We start from the raw sequence: 16,888 nt of genomic DNA, 5'->3' as shown, positions 1-16,888 counted from the left end.
TTATAGACTTCAATCATATCCCCCCTCAGCCGTCTCCTCTCCAAACTAAAGAGTCCCAAACGCTGCAGCCTCTCCTCATAGGGAAGGTGCTCCAGTCCCTCAATCATCCTTGTTGCCCTTCTCTGCACTTTTTCTATCTCCTCAATATCCTTTTTGAGATGCGGCGACCAGAACTGGACACAGTACTCCAAATGCGGTCGCACCACTGCTTTGAGTACAGTCTATGAGTCTATGAGTCTATGAGTACCCAGAGAAGTACTGCCATTGAGGGAGCCCCAAATAACTGGAACCACCTGAAACTTACCTTCCAAATGATTCCGTGTCTTTAATATTGTGGCTTTGTCCAGTGTAAATGCCTCTAGACAGACATTTGTGCACTATTGCTTTCTTGAAACATTACAGCATTGGAATATATATGGATAGAGATAGATATTCAGAAAAAAGTAATTATTCAGTGATAGATATATAGATGGCTCATCTAATTATATACTCCCATGAGACCAAGATGTTTGCTTAAGCAATTTGCTTAAGCAACCAGTTAATGTTTTTTTTTCTTTTTTAGAGAGAAGAATTCAAGAGGACATTGTATATTCTCAAGCTAATAGTTACTGGAGCATTGTATTTTCCCAAGTTAATAGTTAGCTTAATATACAAAGAGCCTGTATGACTGAATGAGGTTGCTCCATCCAAATGCTACACTTGGTTTTGTGAAGAAGAAGAAGAAGAAGAAGAAGAAGAAGAAGAAGAAGAAGAAGAAGAAGAAGAAGAAGAAGAAGAAGAAGAAGAAGAAGAAGAAGAAGAAGAAGAAGAAGAAGAAGAAGAAGAAGAAGAAGAAGAAGAAGAAGAAGAAGAAGAAGAAGAAGAAGAAGAGGAAGGGGAGGGGGAGGGGGGAGGGGGAGGGGGGGGGGGAGGAGGAGGAGGAGGAGGAGGAGGAGGAGGAGTTTGGATTTATATCTTCCCTTTCTCTCCTGCAGGAGACTCAAAGGGGCTTACAATCTCCTTGCCCTTCCCCCCCCCCCCCACAACAAACACCCTGTGAGGTAGGTGGGGCTGAGAGAGCTCCGAAAAGCTGTGACTAGCCCAAGGTCACCCAGCTGGCATGTGTGGGAGTGTACAGGCTAATCTGAATTCCCCAGATAAGCCTCCACAGCTCAGGCGGCAGAGCTGGGAATCAAACCCGGTTCCTCCAGATTAGATACACGAGCTCTTAACCTCCTACGCCACTGCTGCTCCTAGTAAAAAAAATAGTAAAAAATGTGTGTTTTTATTTTCAGCTTTGACTTTGCCCTCTCAAAATTCGTGTATTAGCAATTTTGTATCTAGAAAAGCATACATTCTAAATTTGGCAAATACTACAATGTTCCATGCTCATTTAGTTATACATGATACATTTTGCATTGTTAAACCAGTGGAGGAGAATAGATTCTGTAGATGGGAGCCATGGAAAATCCCCTGTACTTCTCCCATATCTTGAAGGGTCACCGTAAGTCAACTGGGACTTGATACAAAAAATTTAGCACTACATTACGTATTTTAATTTTTCTTCATGTTTCTGTGTCGCTCCTCAGCCAAAAATACTTTTTACAGCCACATTGCCAGATAGTATAAATCTCTACTGTTGATACTGTGTTTATTTATCAATGTATACACCCATTTATATATCTGGAACATTTCCTGAATTGGACTCATGGTGGCTTTACAGAAAAGAAACCCTTAGCCATCCATAAAGCAGTATCGAATTTTTAAAAATGGTCAACACGAATATCACACAAAACTACCAAGGAAAATCTCCAAACATTCCTGAAAACCTTTCTACAATATAAAAAGATTGGCTATCATAGAGATATCAGTGAATGGAGAACTGCTTGCAACAGGCAGGTTGGAAATTGGGACGAAAGTCCTCCATCAATTATGGCCAAGGTAAAATTCACTGTACAGGTAAAATTCATTGTAGGCGCTTGCCCATTGTTACCTTAGCTAAACCAGAGGTGGGATCCAGCAGGTTCTCACAGGTTCCCGAGAGTAGGTTACTAATTATTTGTGTGTGCCGAGAGGGGGTGACTAACTGGTGATTTTGCCATGTGATTTTTACGCCCCTCCTCTCAGCAGTAGCACGCAGAACTGGAAGCAGTCTAGCAGGAGGTGCACCGGCATGCGTGGCAGCCTGCGCCTGCATGCATTCATTTCCCGCCCAAGGACCGGCACAGCGGCTGCGTCCTTGCCACAGCCCCGCCCAGGAATGCCCCGCTCCCGGAATGCCCGGCCATGCCCCCGTCGTGCCCCAACCAGCCCCATTGGCGCTATGCCACAGTTTGAATCCCACCACCATGGGAACCTGTTACTAAAATTTTTGGATCCCACCACTGAGCTGAACCTATGCCGCATTGTGATTGTGAGGTTCAAATCCTGCTCTGAGCAGTTGAGAAGATGGACACATAAGCAATGCTGAGGCTCTAAGTGTCCTTCAAAAGAGTAAGAACAATGTAATGGTATTTACTTCTGAGGAGGCATGCACTGCAGGAGGGGATCCCCCAGATGTTCCTCTCAAATGGAAGAGTTAAAAGTCAAAGGACAAAGAGCAAGGCAATACCTTCTACATGTTTTGCTGCCATTTCCAAGTTCTTTCCTCACTCTTCTATATCAGCCCCTTCCCTTAATATTAGTCTTTGTCCCAAAGTCCATGATTTTTTGACCTATCAGTTCCTTGCTCCTTAAAACATCTCCAAGTGCCTTGCTCCTTAAAACATCTCCAAACATCTCCAAGCAGCAGTGGCGTAGGAGGTTAAGAGCTCGTGTATCTAATCTGGAGGAACCGGGTTTGATTCCCAGCTCTTCCACCTGAGCTGTGGAGGCTTATCTGGGGAATTCAGATTAGCCTGTACACTCCCACACACGCCAGCTGGATGACCTTGGGCTAGTCACAGCTTCTCGGAGCTCTCTCAGCCCCACCTACCTCACAGGGTGTTTGTTGTGAGGGGGGAAGGGCAAGGAGATTGTAAGCCCCTTTGAGTCTCCTGCAGGAGAGAAAGGGGGGATATAAATCCAAACTCTTCTTCTTCTTCTTCTTCACGTTGTCATTTTTCAAGGTGAAGATGAAAGGATTCAAAAAGGGGCAGACAATGGTGGAAAGAACAGCTGGCACTTTGTGGACCTCTAACGTCTCCTTCTGGGACGGCGTGACGTAGATGAAGATGGTGATGCTGCAGGATATGAAGATGATGGTCAGGTGGGCAGCACAGGTGTTGAAGGCTTTTGACCGGCCGGTGGTGGTAGAGATGCGCATTATCGCTAAGATGATATACGTGTAGGAAATCAACGTCAAGACGAGTGAGCAGAGGACAACCAGAGAGGACAACAGAAAGTCCATCAGCTCTATGAAACGGGTGTCCGAGCAGGATAGATCCAACAGGGGGCCACTGTCGCAAAAGAAATGGTTGATGACGTTGGACTTGCAGTAGGACAATCTGGTGATCATGATGGTAGGACACAGGACAGAGAAGAACCCACCCAACCAGCTACCCAACAGCATCTGAACGCACACACGGTCATTGATGATGGCATGATACTGGAGAGGCCTGCAAACGGCGGCATAGCGATCGTAGGACATAGACGTCAGAAGCAGGAACTCCACTGTGCCCAGGAAGAAGTAGAAATAGGATTGGGTCATGCAACCAGAAAAGGAGATGGATTTGTCGTTGGAAAAGAGGTTCCAGAGCAATTGGGGGCTGATGACAGAAGTGAAGAGGATGTCCAGGACAGATAAGTTGCTAAGGAAAAAGTACATGGGGCTGTGGAGCCGACTGTCTGCCAATACGATGAAGAGGACGATCATATTGCCCGCCAAAGATACAATGTACATAGCCAGGAAGAGAAGGGCCAGAAGGATCTCTGCTGGACGTCCGACAGAAAAGCCCATCAGGATGAAGTTAGACACGCTCTGGTTCTCCATCAAGCTTTCTTCATTGCTTAGCCGTTTCACCTGAAGGAACCAAGAGAGAGTGTAATTAGGTGACATGTCTGTCGCAGTGTATTCTCCAATCCCAGTCATCTTTGCAACATCCCTTTCCATAGAGGTGTTGTGTAGTTTCTGGGCTGTATGGCTGTGTTCTAGTAGCATTTTCTCCTGACCTTTCGCCGGCATCCTCTGAAGATGCCAGCCACAGATGCAGGCAGAACATCAGGAGAAAATGTTACTAGAACATGGCTATACAGCCCAGAAACCACACAATACCCCAGTGATTCCGGCCGTGAAAGCCTTCGGCAATACATCCCTTTCCATATCTTATCTAGAAGGGAGGTTGAGCCAACTTAACGGCTCATAGGTTTTTATCCTCTAAGGATTGTCCTGCTGCATCTTTCATGGTGCACAAGTTAAGCACAAAAGAAGAAGAAGAAGAAGAAGAAGAAGAAGAAGAAGAAGAAGAAGAAGAAGAAGAAGAAGAAGAAGAAGAAGAAGAAGAAGAAGAAGAAGAAGAAGAAGAAGAAGAAGAAGAAGAAGAAGAAGAGGAGGAGGAGGAGGAGGAGGAGGAGGAGAAGAAGAAGAGGAGAGGAGGAGGAGGAGGAGGAGGAGGAGGAGGAGGAGGAGGAGGAGGGGATCAGGAGGCACATACTTCAATGAATAAGAATAGGTCATTAAAAAAATTTTGTCAGTGTTCTAGCACCTTAGTTTAATATCAGCTCCCCATTTATACACATATTAGGGGAAAATGCAATGGGCAAAGGGGTAAGGACAGGGAAAGGGGAGGAGAAAGGAGTCCAGTTAGAATGAAGAAGAGTTTGGATTTATATCCCCCTGTTCTGTCCTATAGGAGACTCAAAGGGGCTTACAAGCTCCTTTCCCTTCCCCTCTCACAACAAACACCCTATGAGGTGATGGGGCTGAGTGAGTTCCAAAGAACCGTGACTAACCCAAGATCACCCAGCTGGCTTGTGTTGGAGAGCACAAGCTAATCTAGTTCCCCAGATAAGCCTCCACAGCTCAAGTGGCAGAGCAGGGAATCAAACCTGGTTCCACCTCCATCGGAGACTGACCACCAGCCAATTTGTTCACCTCACAACCGTGCACAATTCATTGAATATGATGTTCTCACGGTAGAGACTTGTCGTGTATACATTGGTTCAGAGAATCTCTCTCCCTTTTTGTGCATGAGTGTATGTGGGGTCTCGAATTATTGTTGTTGTTGTCCACTGTATGTATAGTTTATATGTTCATTGATGTATCTTAAAATGTTTATATTAAAATGGAGTTTTTAATTCTCTATTAGAGCCAGACAGGGAATTTGTTGTTTATGATTGACAAATCAAACCTGGTTCCCCAGATTAGAGGGCACCTGCTCTTAACCACTACACCACGAATGGATGTCTTCAACCGTAAGCCCAGCAGCACAGTTCATTCTTACAGGCCCTGTGAAACTGTACTAAGTCCGGTAGACCCCAAATTTCCTTTGACAGAGTGTTCCTTCCACAAGGCCGGTTCCAGAGATGAAAATGCATAATTTCATTATTATCGACTCACCTTCTTAACATCTGGTCAGTACAATCCTGGGAGGGGAACATCTTCAGAAGTGTCTTATAAAACCATACGAAATCCTTTGCGTTCACTTGGTTTGCAAATAAAACTAGGTCTGAAGAATCTCTGCCAAATTTCCCCCTCCTTCTGGAAACACAGGAACAATTTTATGAGGTCTTGCATTCCTCTTCTCTCTTCTTTGTATTCTCAAACCTGCTGTGAAACTTGTTTCCCTTCCCTTTGTCTCTCTGCTCATTTATTGAGCATCAAAGTTGCTCTGGTGAATCAAAGCCCATGGCGACTACCACTCCATTTTTAACCACGGCCACCAGATACAGCCCTTCTGGACGATCACAGGCAATCAATAGGCCTGTTTGTTTATCTGTGAAACCTACCTCCTCTGTCTTCCTGTAAATATCAGCTGTTCCAATGTTTCCATCTGTTGCTGGCTCCCATGAGAAAATTAATTCTGGGAGACGCTCATCTCTTTTTGTGCTCCACGGCAGATACTAGTGGCTTTAACTTCTCCCCTTTGTGATCTAAACTGATCCGCAGAAGAATTCCATTTGTTAACAAACTGCCAATCAGGAGTCATTACTTAAACTACAGGAAAAAAAAACTCTAGGGCAGTGGTGGTGAACCTATGGCACGGGTGCCAGAGGTGGCACTCAGAGTTCTCTCTGCGGGCACGTGCGCACAGAGTTCATCATGTGGGGGGGAAATTGCCCCCCCCACACACACACATCTAGGCTGGCCGGGGCTGCTGGACTTGATGTGCGTACACCTCAGTGAGCAGGGAGGACTCGGCTGGCTGCCCCGGTGCCTGTGCTCCAGGTGGCTGCTGCCCGGGGTGGTGGTGGTGCAGAGGCGGCAGAAATGCTAGAGAGGTGCAGAGCGGCGCATGTGGGACTTGTTGGAGGCTACAGCAGGCTGGCCCCTCAAGGGGGTTATTCAGGTTAAATTGCCGCATTGGCACTTTGCGATGAATAAGTGGGTTTGGGGTTGCAATTTGGGCACTCGGTCTCAAAAAGGTTCGCCATCACTGCTCTAGGGGTTGTATCAGAATCATGATGAAATATCAGGTAGAAGCCTTGCCCAATTATCTAGGGTATCCTCCTTAAACCCTGTCTGGGGTTTGGCTCTGCCTGGGTGCAACAGGTGAACTTCCTGGGAAGCTCCACATACCTGGCCTTCCTCTGAATTCTGGTTCTCTGCCTGACCTGCCTGACCTCCTGTCTATGCTTTGACTCTGGACCATCTGATTATGCCTTTGCTTGCAGCCTGCCTCGACTCCAGCCTGTCTGACTATGCCTTTGCTTGCTGGCCACCTTGACGCGGGACTGCTCACGTCGCCTTAATTAACGCCTGCCAGTGGCACAAAAACCTCCAGTTTCTCCCACCAGCTTGCCATCGCTTCTCTAAAAGAGGCTATGTCTGAATCAACCCAAACAAGTACTTCCATTGCCCCCTCCCTCTGCCCCCCATGAACTAGCCCATCTGTGTGGAATGGCCTGCCCAGAGAAGTACTTCTTCCTGGCATTTTTTTCAAAATAATTCCAATCCAATGACTCTTTTCGAATACCTTTAATGTCATATAAATAGTTTCACATTAACATTGCAAGATAATAACAGCCTTTACAACTTCTGACGAGTTAAAATAACACCATTTAAAAATTTAGCCACCGCTTCCAACAGCTCGTACTTGTGGCTGTTTAAAAGATATATAACCTTCTGTTTATCTGTAATGCCTTCACTTTCATGCAGGAAGGGGATTATGTGCTTCTTCCTACCTATCTCATAAAAAGGACAATCCAACAGCATATGAGATACTGTTTCCACAGAACCCATGCCACATGGGCATTTCCTTTCTTTATGTGGAATTCCAAGGTGGTGTCCAAGGCTAAAGGAAGAAGGCAGGGCATTACACCTAGCTAAGATGTATAATTGTGTAAAGCAGAGTTCTTTGGGAAGTTCTTTCATACATTTCCTGGTTTAATCAATGGTCTAATATGTTATTTGCCCCCCCCCCCCATTTTAAATTGTCATTCAGTATCATTTGATTTCATTGTCGGTTGCTGTAATCCCTTCGCACAAAAAACCACCCTGAAAACATTTCAAATATATGTTTGACCGCTGAGCCGAAATGACTGTCTTCAACAGGTGAAAAGTAACATAATATTATTTAATAATAATTAATTATTTAATGCTGCATTTTAACGGGGTTGGGTTTATTTTTAATAGAGCCTTATTTAACTTATATTTATATTGTATTTTAATCTGATTGTGCTCTTTCTATATGCTGTTCACCGCCCTGAGCCCTTCGGGGGAGGGCGGTCTATAAACCCAATCAATCAATCAATCAATCAATCAATCAATCAATCAATCAATCAATCAATCAATCAATCAATCAATCAATCAATAAAATAAAATAAAATAAAATAAAATAAAATAAAATAAAATAAAATAAAATAAAATAAAATAAAATAAAATGGAAGGAATAAATATGAAGGACTTTTACTGTGGGATATGTCTGAGAGCACCATCACACTCTGATTCAAAATTACTCTTTAAGAAGTAAAAAAACAAAGCATCCTTTAAAAAAAAGATCCCAAATACATTGCCTGAATGAAACACTATATTATTTACACAATGTCTTTTGAGATTTATACAAAGTTGGATCTCTGTCCATGGTGCTGAATGGATTTCTGTACACACATGAACAAATGAACGTGCCTTGTGCTGTGTTAAACTCCTTGTCTGTCAAGGTCAGAACAGTCTATGCTGACAGTCCATACATGCAATGTGGGCAGATTCTGTGTAGCAGCAATCGAAGGACACTACAGGATGATCTGAGCTAGTAGGATGGGTGATTTGATTTGACATCGATAGCCTTCAAACTATCAATTTTATTGTTTATTATGGCCATTCCTTTTTTACAGTTTTAACTTTTTTCATCCTCCTTTAGTAGTTATGCTTTTATTTTGTTTCCTTTATAGTCCCATACCTTTTGTGTCCCCAACTTCTGTTTACCAGTAGGTTTTGCTCTTATTCCTTTTAGATATATAGAGAGGCCACTTCCACACACATGCAGAATAATGCACTTTCAAACCACTTTGCAGCTCGATTTTACTGTGTAGAATAGCAAGATCCACTTGCAAACAATTGTAAAAATGTGGTTTCCGGGCTGTATGACCGTGTTCTAGCAGCATTCTCTCCTGGATCCTCTGAAGATGCCAGCCACAGATGCAGGAGAAACGTCAGGAGAGAATGCTGCTAGAACACGGCCATACAGCCCGGAAACCACACAGCACACCAGCGATTCCGGCCGTGAAAGCCTTCGACAATAAATTGTGAAAATGGATTGAAAGAGCATTATTCTGCATGTGCGGAAGGGGCCTTACCGTTTTACTATGTTTTACCCTGAAATATGTTTTATCCTTTCCTATATTTACCTTATGTTGGTCTATGACAGTAATAAGAACATAAGAACATAAGAACACGCCTGCTGGATCAGACCAGAGTCCATCTAGTCCAGCTCTCTGCTACTCGCAGTGGCCCACCAGGTGCCTTTGGGAGCTCACAGGCAGGATGTGAAAGCAATGGCCTTCTGCTGCTGCTGCTCCTGAGCATCTGGTCTGCTAAGGCATTTGCAATCTCAGATCAAAGAGGATCAAGATTGGTAGCCATAAATCGACTTCTCCTCCATAAATCTGTCCAAGCCCCTTTTAAAGCTATGTAGGTTAGTGGCCTGGATAGCTTTGGCTGACTGCCACACAGAGGTCTTTCATTTCATCTAAATCTTTATCATGTTAACTGGACATGGAACCTTGGATCTACTTCATGTCAAGAAGATGCCCTACCACTGAGCCATGATCTTTCCCCCAAATGTTGCCAAGACAATTTATGGTTGTGTGTCTTTTTAAAGACTTCCTCCTAAAACAAACGTCTTTCCTTTAGAGGTAGCCAGAATGCTCCCCATCATCATGTCTGAGATCTTTTGAGCTGTCTTTCTCAGGGCCTCCTTGACAGAATCGTTTTTCAGAGTGAAAAGGAAAGGGTTCACAAAGGGGCAGACTACAGTGGTCAGAACGGCTGGCACCTTGTGGGCATCCAAAGTCTCTTTCTGAGAAGGAGTTACGTACATGAAAATGGAGATCCCACAGGAGATAGAGATCATGGTGAGGTGTGTGGCACAAGTGTTGAAGGCTTTCGCACGGCTGGTGGTGGTCGGGATGAGCACAATTGTCGAGATGATACATGCATATGAAATGAACGTCAAGATGGCAGAACCAAGAATCACAAGGGAGGACAGCATGAAATCCATCAGTTCAATGAAGTGGGTGTCGGCGCACGACAACTCCAGCAGAGGTCCAGTGTCGCAGAAAAAATGGTTGATGGTGTTGGATCCGCAGAAGGACAGCCTGCTAATCTGGACGATGGGACAGAGGACAGAGAAGAACCCACACACCCAACAAGCCAGAACTATTTTGGTGCACACCTCACCACTCATGACACTGTGATAATGCAGAGGTTTGCAAATGGCAGCATAGCGATCGTACGACATGGAGGTCAAGAGGAAAAACTGTACTGTGCCCAAGAAGAAATAGAAGTAGAGTTGGGCAATGCAAGCCGAGAAGGAAATAGATTGGTCGCCAGAAAGGAGGTTCCACAACAACTGTGGGCTGATAACTGAAGTGAACATTATGTCTAATATGGAGAAGTTCCATAGGAAAAAATACATGGGGGTGTGGAGGTGACTGTTTCCCAATACAATGCAGAAGATTAGTAGGTTGCCAGCCAGGGATGTGATATACATAGGCAGAAAGACCATGGAAAGAAGGATATTTCCTTGATGCCCAAGTGAGAAACCCAACAGGATAAATTCGGTCACGCTTCTATTGAAGGACTCCGTCTCCGGTCATTTTTTTCTTACAACTTGACAATGTCACCTGTAGAAAGATGGATAGTAGTTTAGGATTCCACATCACCCTATGGGCTTCAGGACCATGGACAGAAATCCATTCAGCACCACGGACAGAGATCCATGCAATTGCAGTCACAAAGTTATTCGAGAATCAGTTTCTCATCTTCCCTTTCTGATTTCTGCCACTTTTATTACCCAAAGAAAGGAAACAAAACGGGGACAAAGGGGCAATTAGTATAAGCTATTAACAACAAACAACAACAAAAACCCCACACACACAATAGGCTACTACATCAACATAAGAACTAAGTAAGAGCCTGCTGGATCAGACCAGAGTCCATCTAGTCCAGCACTCTGCTACTCGCAGTGGCCCACCAGATGCCTTTGGGAGCTCACATGCAGGAGGTGAAAGCAATGACCTTCTGCTGCTGCTGCTGCTCCCAAGCACCTGGTCTGCTAAGGCATTTGCAATCTGAGATCAAGAAGAGATCAATGATGCGGCTGGCCTCCACTCGGGCCAGGGCCTTTACGGCTCTGGCCCCTGCCTGGTGGAACACTCTACCACCAGCTGCCCGGGCCCTGCGGGACCTTGGAGAGTTCTGCAGGGCCTGCAAGACCTAATTGTTCCACCGGGCCTTCAGAGAGACCAACCGCTGAGGGTGCCCTGCTTTTATCCTCCCCCCTGCTGTATAGGGTCCCTAACAGAGCCCTTAGGGGATGGGGCGGTCTACAAATATAATAATAAATAAATAAATAAATAAACATCATCGGGACCCATCATTCTTCTTGGGAGGGTTGCATATGGGTTCGTGGGATACTATCTTAGAATGTAAATTTTAAACTTTTATATGTTTATGTTTATATATGTTTTATATTGTTCACCGCCCTGAGCCCTTTGGGGATAGGGCGGTATATTAAATCAAATAATAAAAAAATAAATAAAGAAGGATCAAGATTGGTAGCCATAGATCGACTTCTCCTCCATAAATCTGCCCAAGTCCCTTTTAAAGATATCCAGGTTAGTGGCCATCATCACATGCATAAAGGTATCAGAGGAAACACATATATCCAAAACAAAGGAACAACAGAAGGGGGGGGGAAACCAATGTAATGGCAGCATACAAACCACAAACAGAATGAACTGAAATGCACAAGAAGCCGCAGGAGACCAGGCAAGTCCGGTAACTTCAAAATGAGCAACACTGCAAGTGCAGCGTGCAGAAAAATCAAGATTCTCCAGCATGAGGGGATGCTTCAAATAAGCAAGAGAATCGTTTCTGATAGAATCTTCAAGGCAACAGGTGTTTCAAACAAGGTTAATATCTGATCATGTAGGATGGAATGATCCATCTTTTCTTTCAGTTTCGCAGCTCCAAGACAGTTTCGGCAGCAGCGCAAAAAGTTTAAGCCTGCCCAATCACAGGTTTGATCAATCGCTACAAAATTAATGTATATAAAAAAAGAGAAGAATAAATAACAAATGTATAGCCAACCAGATACCTGAGAAGGCACACAAAAGCCAACACGTCCATTCTAACCCTCACAACTGATTGTTGTGCTGCATCTGAGTCTGGAAGTCCCACTGAACCAATATGGACAATATTACACTCCACTATAAAACACACAGTTTGTTAGAGTGGCACCTAACACAGAACAAGGGATAGGAAATGGGCGAACAATTGATTTGACTCCAATAGGTTGCCACAGCCTTCAGTTGTCACACCATCTGGCAATCAATAACAAAACCACAACATCTCTCAATGAATCACCCACAGGTTATTTGACTTTGGGTGACCGTGAACCCACAGGTTACTGGCAGAGGTAGGTACTGTATACCAGTAGCAAATAGTTGATGTAACCAACATTGTTGTTGTTGTGATGATAGCAATCTAATGCTTAGTATCCATCTAGCGTTGCGTCTATAATCTTTAAAAGATATTTTGCTACACTTTCGCAAAAGTAAGGATCAAGATTATCTAAGATTAAAGGAATCCTAAGAGCATCAGTTAAATGATTGTATAGGAGTGGAGCAATGATGGGTTGGGTCATTCTGATCTTGGCAAATCTTGCACAATGAAACAGAGTGTGCTCCAGTGTCTCTACTTGGCCTGAGTTGCATGGGCATAGCCTCTTTTGTTTATCTATGCGTTGGTATCTGCCTTTAAGGAGCATAGAGGGCATAATATGGACAATAGCCACGAATGGATATTTTTTGCCACAAACAGCCCCTTTTGTAACAGGTTTGCCAATAAGCCTTTTTAAAAAGTCCTATTCCTTTGAGTGTTAATGTGTATTTCAGTTTCAATCGTTATTACGCTCTGATCCATCAGGGCTCTTTTTATGTTTTTATACTTGCTTCCTATTTATTATTTATTTATTTATTTATTATTCGATTTATAACTCGCCTCATCCCCGAAGGGCTCGAGGCGGCTAACAACACGGCTGTTATTTGAACAGCAATTACATAAAACTTAACCGATTAACCGATTAAAATTTAAGCAGCAATTACATACCATAGATAAAATATGTGATTACATACTGCAGTTTCAGAGGGTACTTGTGTTGGTCCACAGTAGAACGGTTGGATTTGAATCCTCATAGCTCTTTACAGACCTTTACAGACCAAAAAGAGTTTCAGGGTATAAGCACCAAAGACCTTTGACTCTTGAAAGATGATACCTTGAATATATTCTGTAGGAGTTTTTAAAATTATGGTTTTTTTAAATTGGTTCTGGTGGGTTTTCCGGGCTGTGTGGCCGTGGTCTGGTGGATTTTGTTCCTAATGTTTCACCTGCACCTGTGGCTGGCATCTTCAGAGGTGTATCACAGAGAAAAGTCTGTTTCACACTGTGTCTAAGTGAGAAGGGAAAGTTTAGAGTGGTATATTGTCCATGTCCCAATTAATTTTTTTAATTGTTGGCAACAACAACAACAGTCTTCATTGGGGAGATCCAGGTTTAAAAAAATTATTTAAACGAATAAATCACACAAACAAACATTCAAGTGTTTAAATGTGTTTTACCTTTGTGAGGTCTCTCTTACCAGAGGAGCACAGGAATATTGTAATGCTGATCTACAATTGGGATTTTCCTTTGCCATATGGCACAGGGTGGGTTTTGTTTGCACAAATTTCAAGGTTGATCAGCGGACAGGCAGTCACTATTGCAGAGAGACTGAAGCATTTCAAGACCTTACCAAACTTACCCCTCAGAGCAAAGTGGAGATTATTCCTCAAGGACTGCATTCCTCACCTTTCATGATGGCACAGAAGTAGTTAACTGAGTTTTGGAGTTTCAAGAATGTATTGTGAGTGAGAGAAAAAGAGAGAGAGTAAAAAAGCCAAGTGAGAAGAACGCAGCACTGTCCCGTGTCACTCAGAATCATAGAGTTGGAAGAGACCGCAAGAGCCATCAAGTCATAGAGTTGGAAGAGACCTCAAGGGCCATCAAGCCATCCCTTGAGCTATTACTTGAGGTATGAGTGTTTCCTTGATAGCAATATATTTATAATAGGCACTCTCCCCTGAGAACAAATCTTTATGGACTTTCTATAGAGAACTAATTGCTACCAGAACATGTATTGTGAACTCTAACACATGAATCATGAGCATGAAGCAATGGAAGGGGAAGTCAAGGGATGAGAGAGCCTGAGATGTCCATATGACTACCTTGTAATCAGATGTTCACCTAAGGGAAGAGCCACCCTCACTGAAGAACATAGTATCTCCACAGAACACGATGAAGATGTTGTGGTGGGGTGGTTAGACCATTCCACTGGGACCTGGATTAAAATCCCATCTCCTATGGAATTCACTGGGTGACTTGGACCAGCCATTAGGTTTGCCCACCAGGTGGGGCCTGGTGACCCCCCCGAATCACAGCTGATCTCCAGACGACACAAATAAGGTCACCTGGAGAACACGAATGCTTTGATGTGTGAAATCTATGGCAGTTTCCGCACTGCCATGCTGGGGGTTGAGTCGGCGTACATGACGCTGACCCAGCCCCCCGGGACCGTTTGCACGAGCGGTCCCGGTTGCAGTGGGGAAGACAGCGCAGCCTCCGCACAGGCAGCGCCATCCCCCAAATGCCTTACCGTGTCCTCCGGCCTCTGGCACGTCACACAGGCCAGGGGACACGCCCTGCGCAACAGCTCAGAAGTCGCAGGGCGGGGGGCGTGTCCCCTGGCCTGTGCCGGAGGCCAGAGGACATGGTAAGGCATTTGAGAAAGGGGGGAATGGCACCTTCCAGCCGCTGCCGTTCGCAGGGGAGCGAGGTTGGGAAACAGCGGCTTCGCACCGCTGGGGGGGAGCGAGGGCGGCGCGGCTGCAATGCAGCTGCGCCCCCCATGCGAGCAGCTTCCTAGGGACGGCGTTTTTGCCGTCCCTAGGGTGCTGCTATTGGCCCGTGAGGAAAGGGCCTATGTCATGATACCCCCACTAAGGTCCCTTCCATCTCCAAACCCTAACTTTGCCCAGTTCCTTCCCTAAATCTCCCGGAATTTACCAACCCTGAGCTGGCAATCCTTCCAGTCACACAGTCTAAACTCTGACCCACCAAAAGATCAATATACAGTTCTGCATTGTTCATCGGAATTGAAAGCAGTGTACTTCTGCTGTAGAAAAAAAGAGTCCCAATACCAAAATGGCTGCCACCTGTATCTCTGGAATCCCTTGAGCTATTACAGCAGTTTCGACCGCATTCTGCTCCGTGGTCCCTGAGGGTTCTTTCCCACTAATCGGTTTTTTGAAATTTGGGGGAAAAAACCCTAAATTTTTAAAAGGGGGGAGATGGAAATCATATAATGGTGGCCAGGAGTCATTTCAAGGTGAGTACAGATATACATTGTTGTAAAGGGGATTAGGAGATTTGCATGGACAAGGCCAATATCTGGCATGAGCCTCATTGCTTGATTTGGCCTTACGCTGATGAACTTCCTGCTTCGTTGTACCTGGTAAGCCAAATCAGCCCAGCTCTGAAATCCTTGATATAGTATTAAAATAAAACAGAAAAATAAATAAATTAATGATTAGTGGTTATGAATTTTAAGGATTGTTAAAATAACGAAAAGTGAGGCTCTTATCAGTAATGGTGCTAAAGATCCAATTTTAACTAGGTGGTTAATGACCAAGAGTTTAAACATTGCTTTTAAGGTTAATATTTGAAAGAAACTGAAAGTCATTTCAAGATTAAGTATTTTGTAATTTGGTTAATTTGTGTGTGTGTGTGTGTTTTTCTTGTTTGAAATATTTTGAAGTGGAAATGCAGGTTTTAATACAGGGAAAAAAATGTGCCCAGTTCTCTGTCTGCCAATTCTAAACTTACCTTTTTTCCATTTGAGGTAGTCACCTGTTTGGGGCGGGGGGATCCAAAAACCTGCCTGTTTCAGAATATCCCTAGCTATGGAGTTAATAACCAGGCACTAGATCGCAACTCTGAAATGCACGCTCCCATTGTTTGGTTTTATTCTCCCTCCTGGAGGACCGGGTAAAGGTTGATGTGGGCCGCTGGGTGCCCTTCTCCCAAGATCATGCCGTTCGTCAGGTATCGGAGGGGGGGTGGGGGAGGGGGCCCCACAGCTTGGTCTCTGGGAACTTCATACCATGTCGGGGGAGGCAAGTCATCTTCTGGAATGTTGGAAGAGACAAGGTTGCCCATCAAGCGGTGGTACCGGTAATTCTCTTCCCGTTCGCCTCCGTCTCCAGCCACCCACAGAGTCAGAGAAGGCAGAGGGGGGCAGGTTTTGTGGGCAGCCCGGCGAAGCCTGGAACCTCTTCTTCCCCAGGAAGAGAACATCTCCTTTGGAATGGGGTCCAAGTCACGGTAAAAGACCTCGCTGGAAATAGGTAACATTTCCCTAGGCTGGAAAAGAAGAGGGAGAGCTGAAAAAAACTCTTCCGAAAAATCCCATTGGCAAATAACAGTGGAAAAGGCGGAGGACTGAGAGGAATGGCGTGGAGGATGTTGGGAAATCCAGCAGAAACGTCCAAATTTCCCCTCTCATGGTTCTCTAAACAAGAGGTTGTATCCAACCAGGTCCTAGGACCGTGGTGGCGAACCTTTGGCACTCCAGATGCTATGGACTACAGTTCCCATCAGCCCTTGCCAGCATGACCAATTGGCCATGCTAGCAGGGGCTGATGGGAATTGTAGTCCATAACATCTAGGACCTAGGACAACATCCCCAGGTTCCCTTATCAGTCCCTTATGACTCAAGAAAGACGCTGCTCAGGGTTTTGAAACCCTTGTGAACGAAGCAATCGTGCAAACAGGGGGCAGCGTAGAGGTACCAACTTCCAGAAATGCCCTGGAGACCTCCCAGAATTATGACTGATCTCAACTACAAAGATCGGCCCCACGTGGTTGATTTGGAGGGTAGACTGAATGGAATCCCACTCTATTGTGGCCCCTCCCCTCCACAAATCCCCCTCTCCCCAGCCTCCCCCCCCCCACACA

At 44.8% G+C, this 16,888-nt stretch overlaps 2 protein-coding genes across 2 annotated transcripts; both read right to left on the bottom strand.

Annotated features, from left to right (window-relative positions):
- Window positions 1–3,064: 3,064 nt before the first annotated feature.
- On the bottom strand, window positions 3,065–3,949 carry LOC125444410 (olfactory receptor 6J1-like; the record flags this gene model as incomplete). Its single annotated transcript, XM_048516819.1, has 1 exon — window positions 3,065–3,949. A coding segment is annotated over exon 1 (885 nt), but the record flags the coding sequence as incomplete, so codon positions are not given.
- Window positions 3,950–9,428: 5,479 nt separating this feature from the next.
- Window positions 9,429–11,965, bottom strand: LOC125444409 (olfactory receptor 6J1-like). The gene is made up of 2 exons (XM_048516818.1): window positions 11,934–11,965; window positions 9,429–10,404 (listed from the first exon to the last, which is right to left on the bottom strand). The coding sequence occupies exons 1-2, from the start codon at window positions 11,963–11,965 to the stop codon at window positions 9,429–9,431; spliced, it is 1,008 nt and encodes a 335-aa protein (XP_048372775.1).
- Between the last annotated feature and the right edge of the window lie 4,923 nt (window positions 11,966–16,888).

Source organism: Sphaerodactylus townsendi, linkage group LG15, assembly GCF_021028975.2.
Source record: "Sphaerodactylus townsendi isolate TG3544 linkage group LG15, MPM_Stown_v2.3, whole genome shotgun sequence".
In the NCBI taxonomy this organism is placed as follows: Eukaryota; Metazoa; Chordata; class Lepidosauria; order Squamata; family Sphaerodactylidae; genus Sphaerodactylus; species Sphaerodactylus townsendi.
This window is presented reverse-complemented; position numbering and strand designations above follow the sequence as displayed.

Bases quoted from the DNA above. Each gene is read 5' to 3' on its own strand.
- LOC125444409 (XM_048516818.1), bottom strand. From the start codon at position 11,965: ATGGACGTGTTGGCTTTTGTGTGCCTTCTCAG. The intron at 10,405-11,933 runs GTATCTGGTTGG...GTCCTTCAATAG, and splicing joins GCTTTTGTGTGCCTTCTCAG to AAGCGTGACCGAATTTATCC.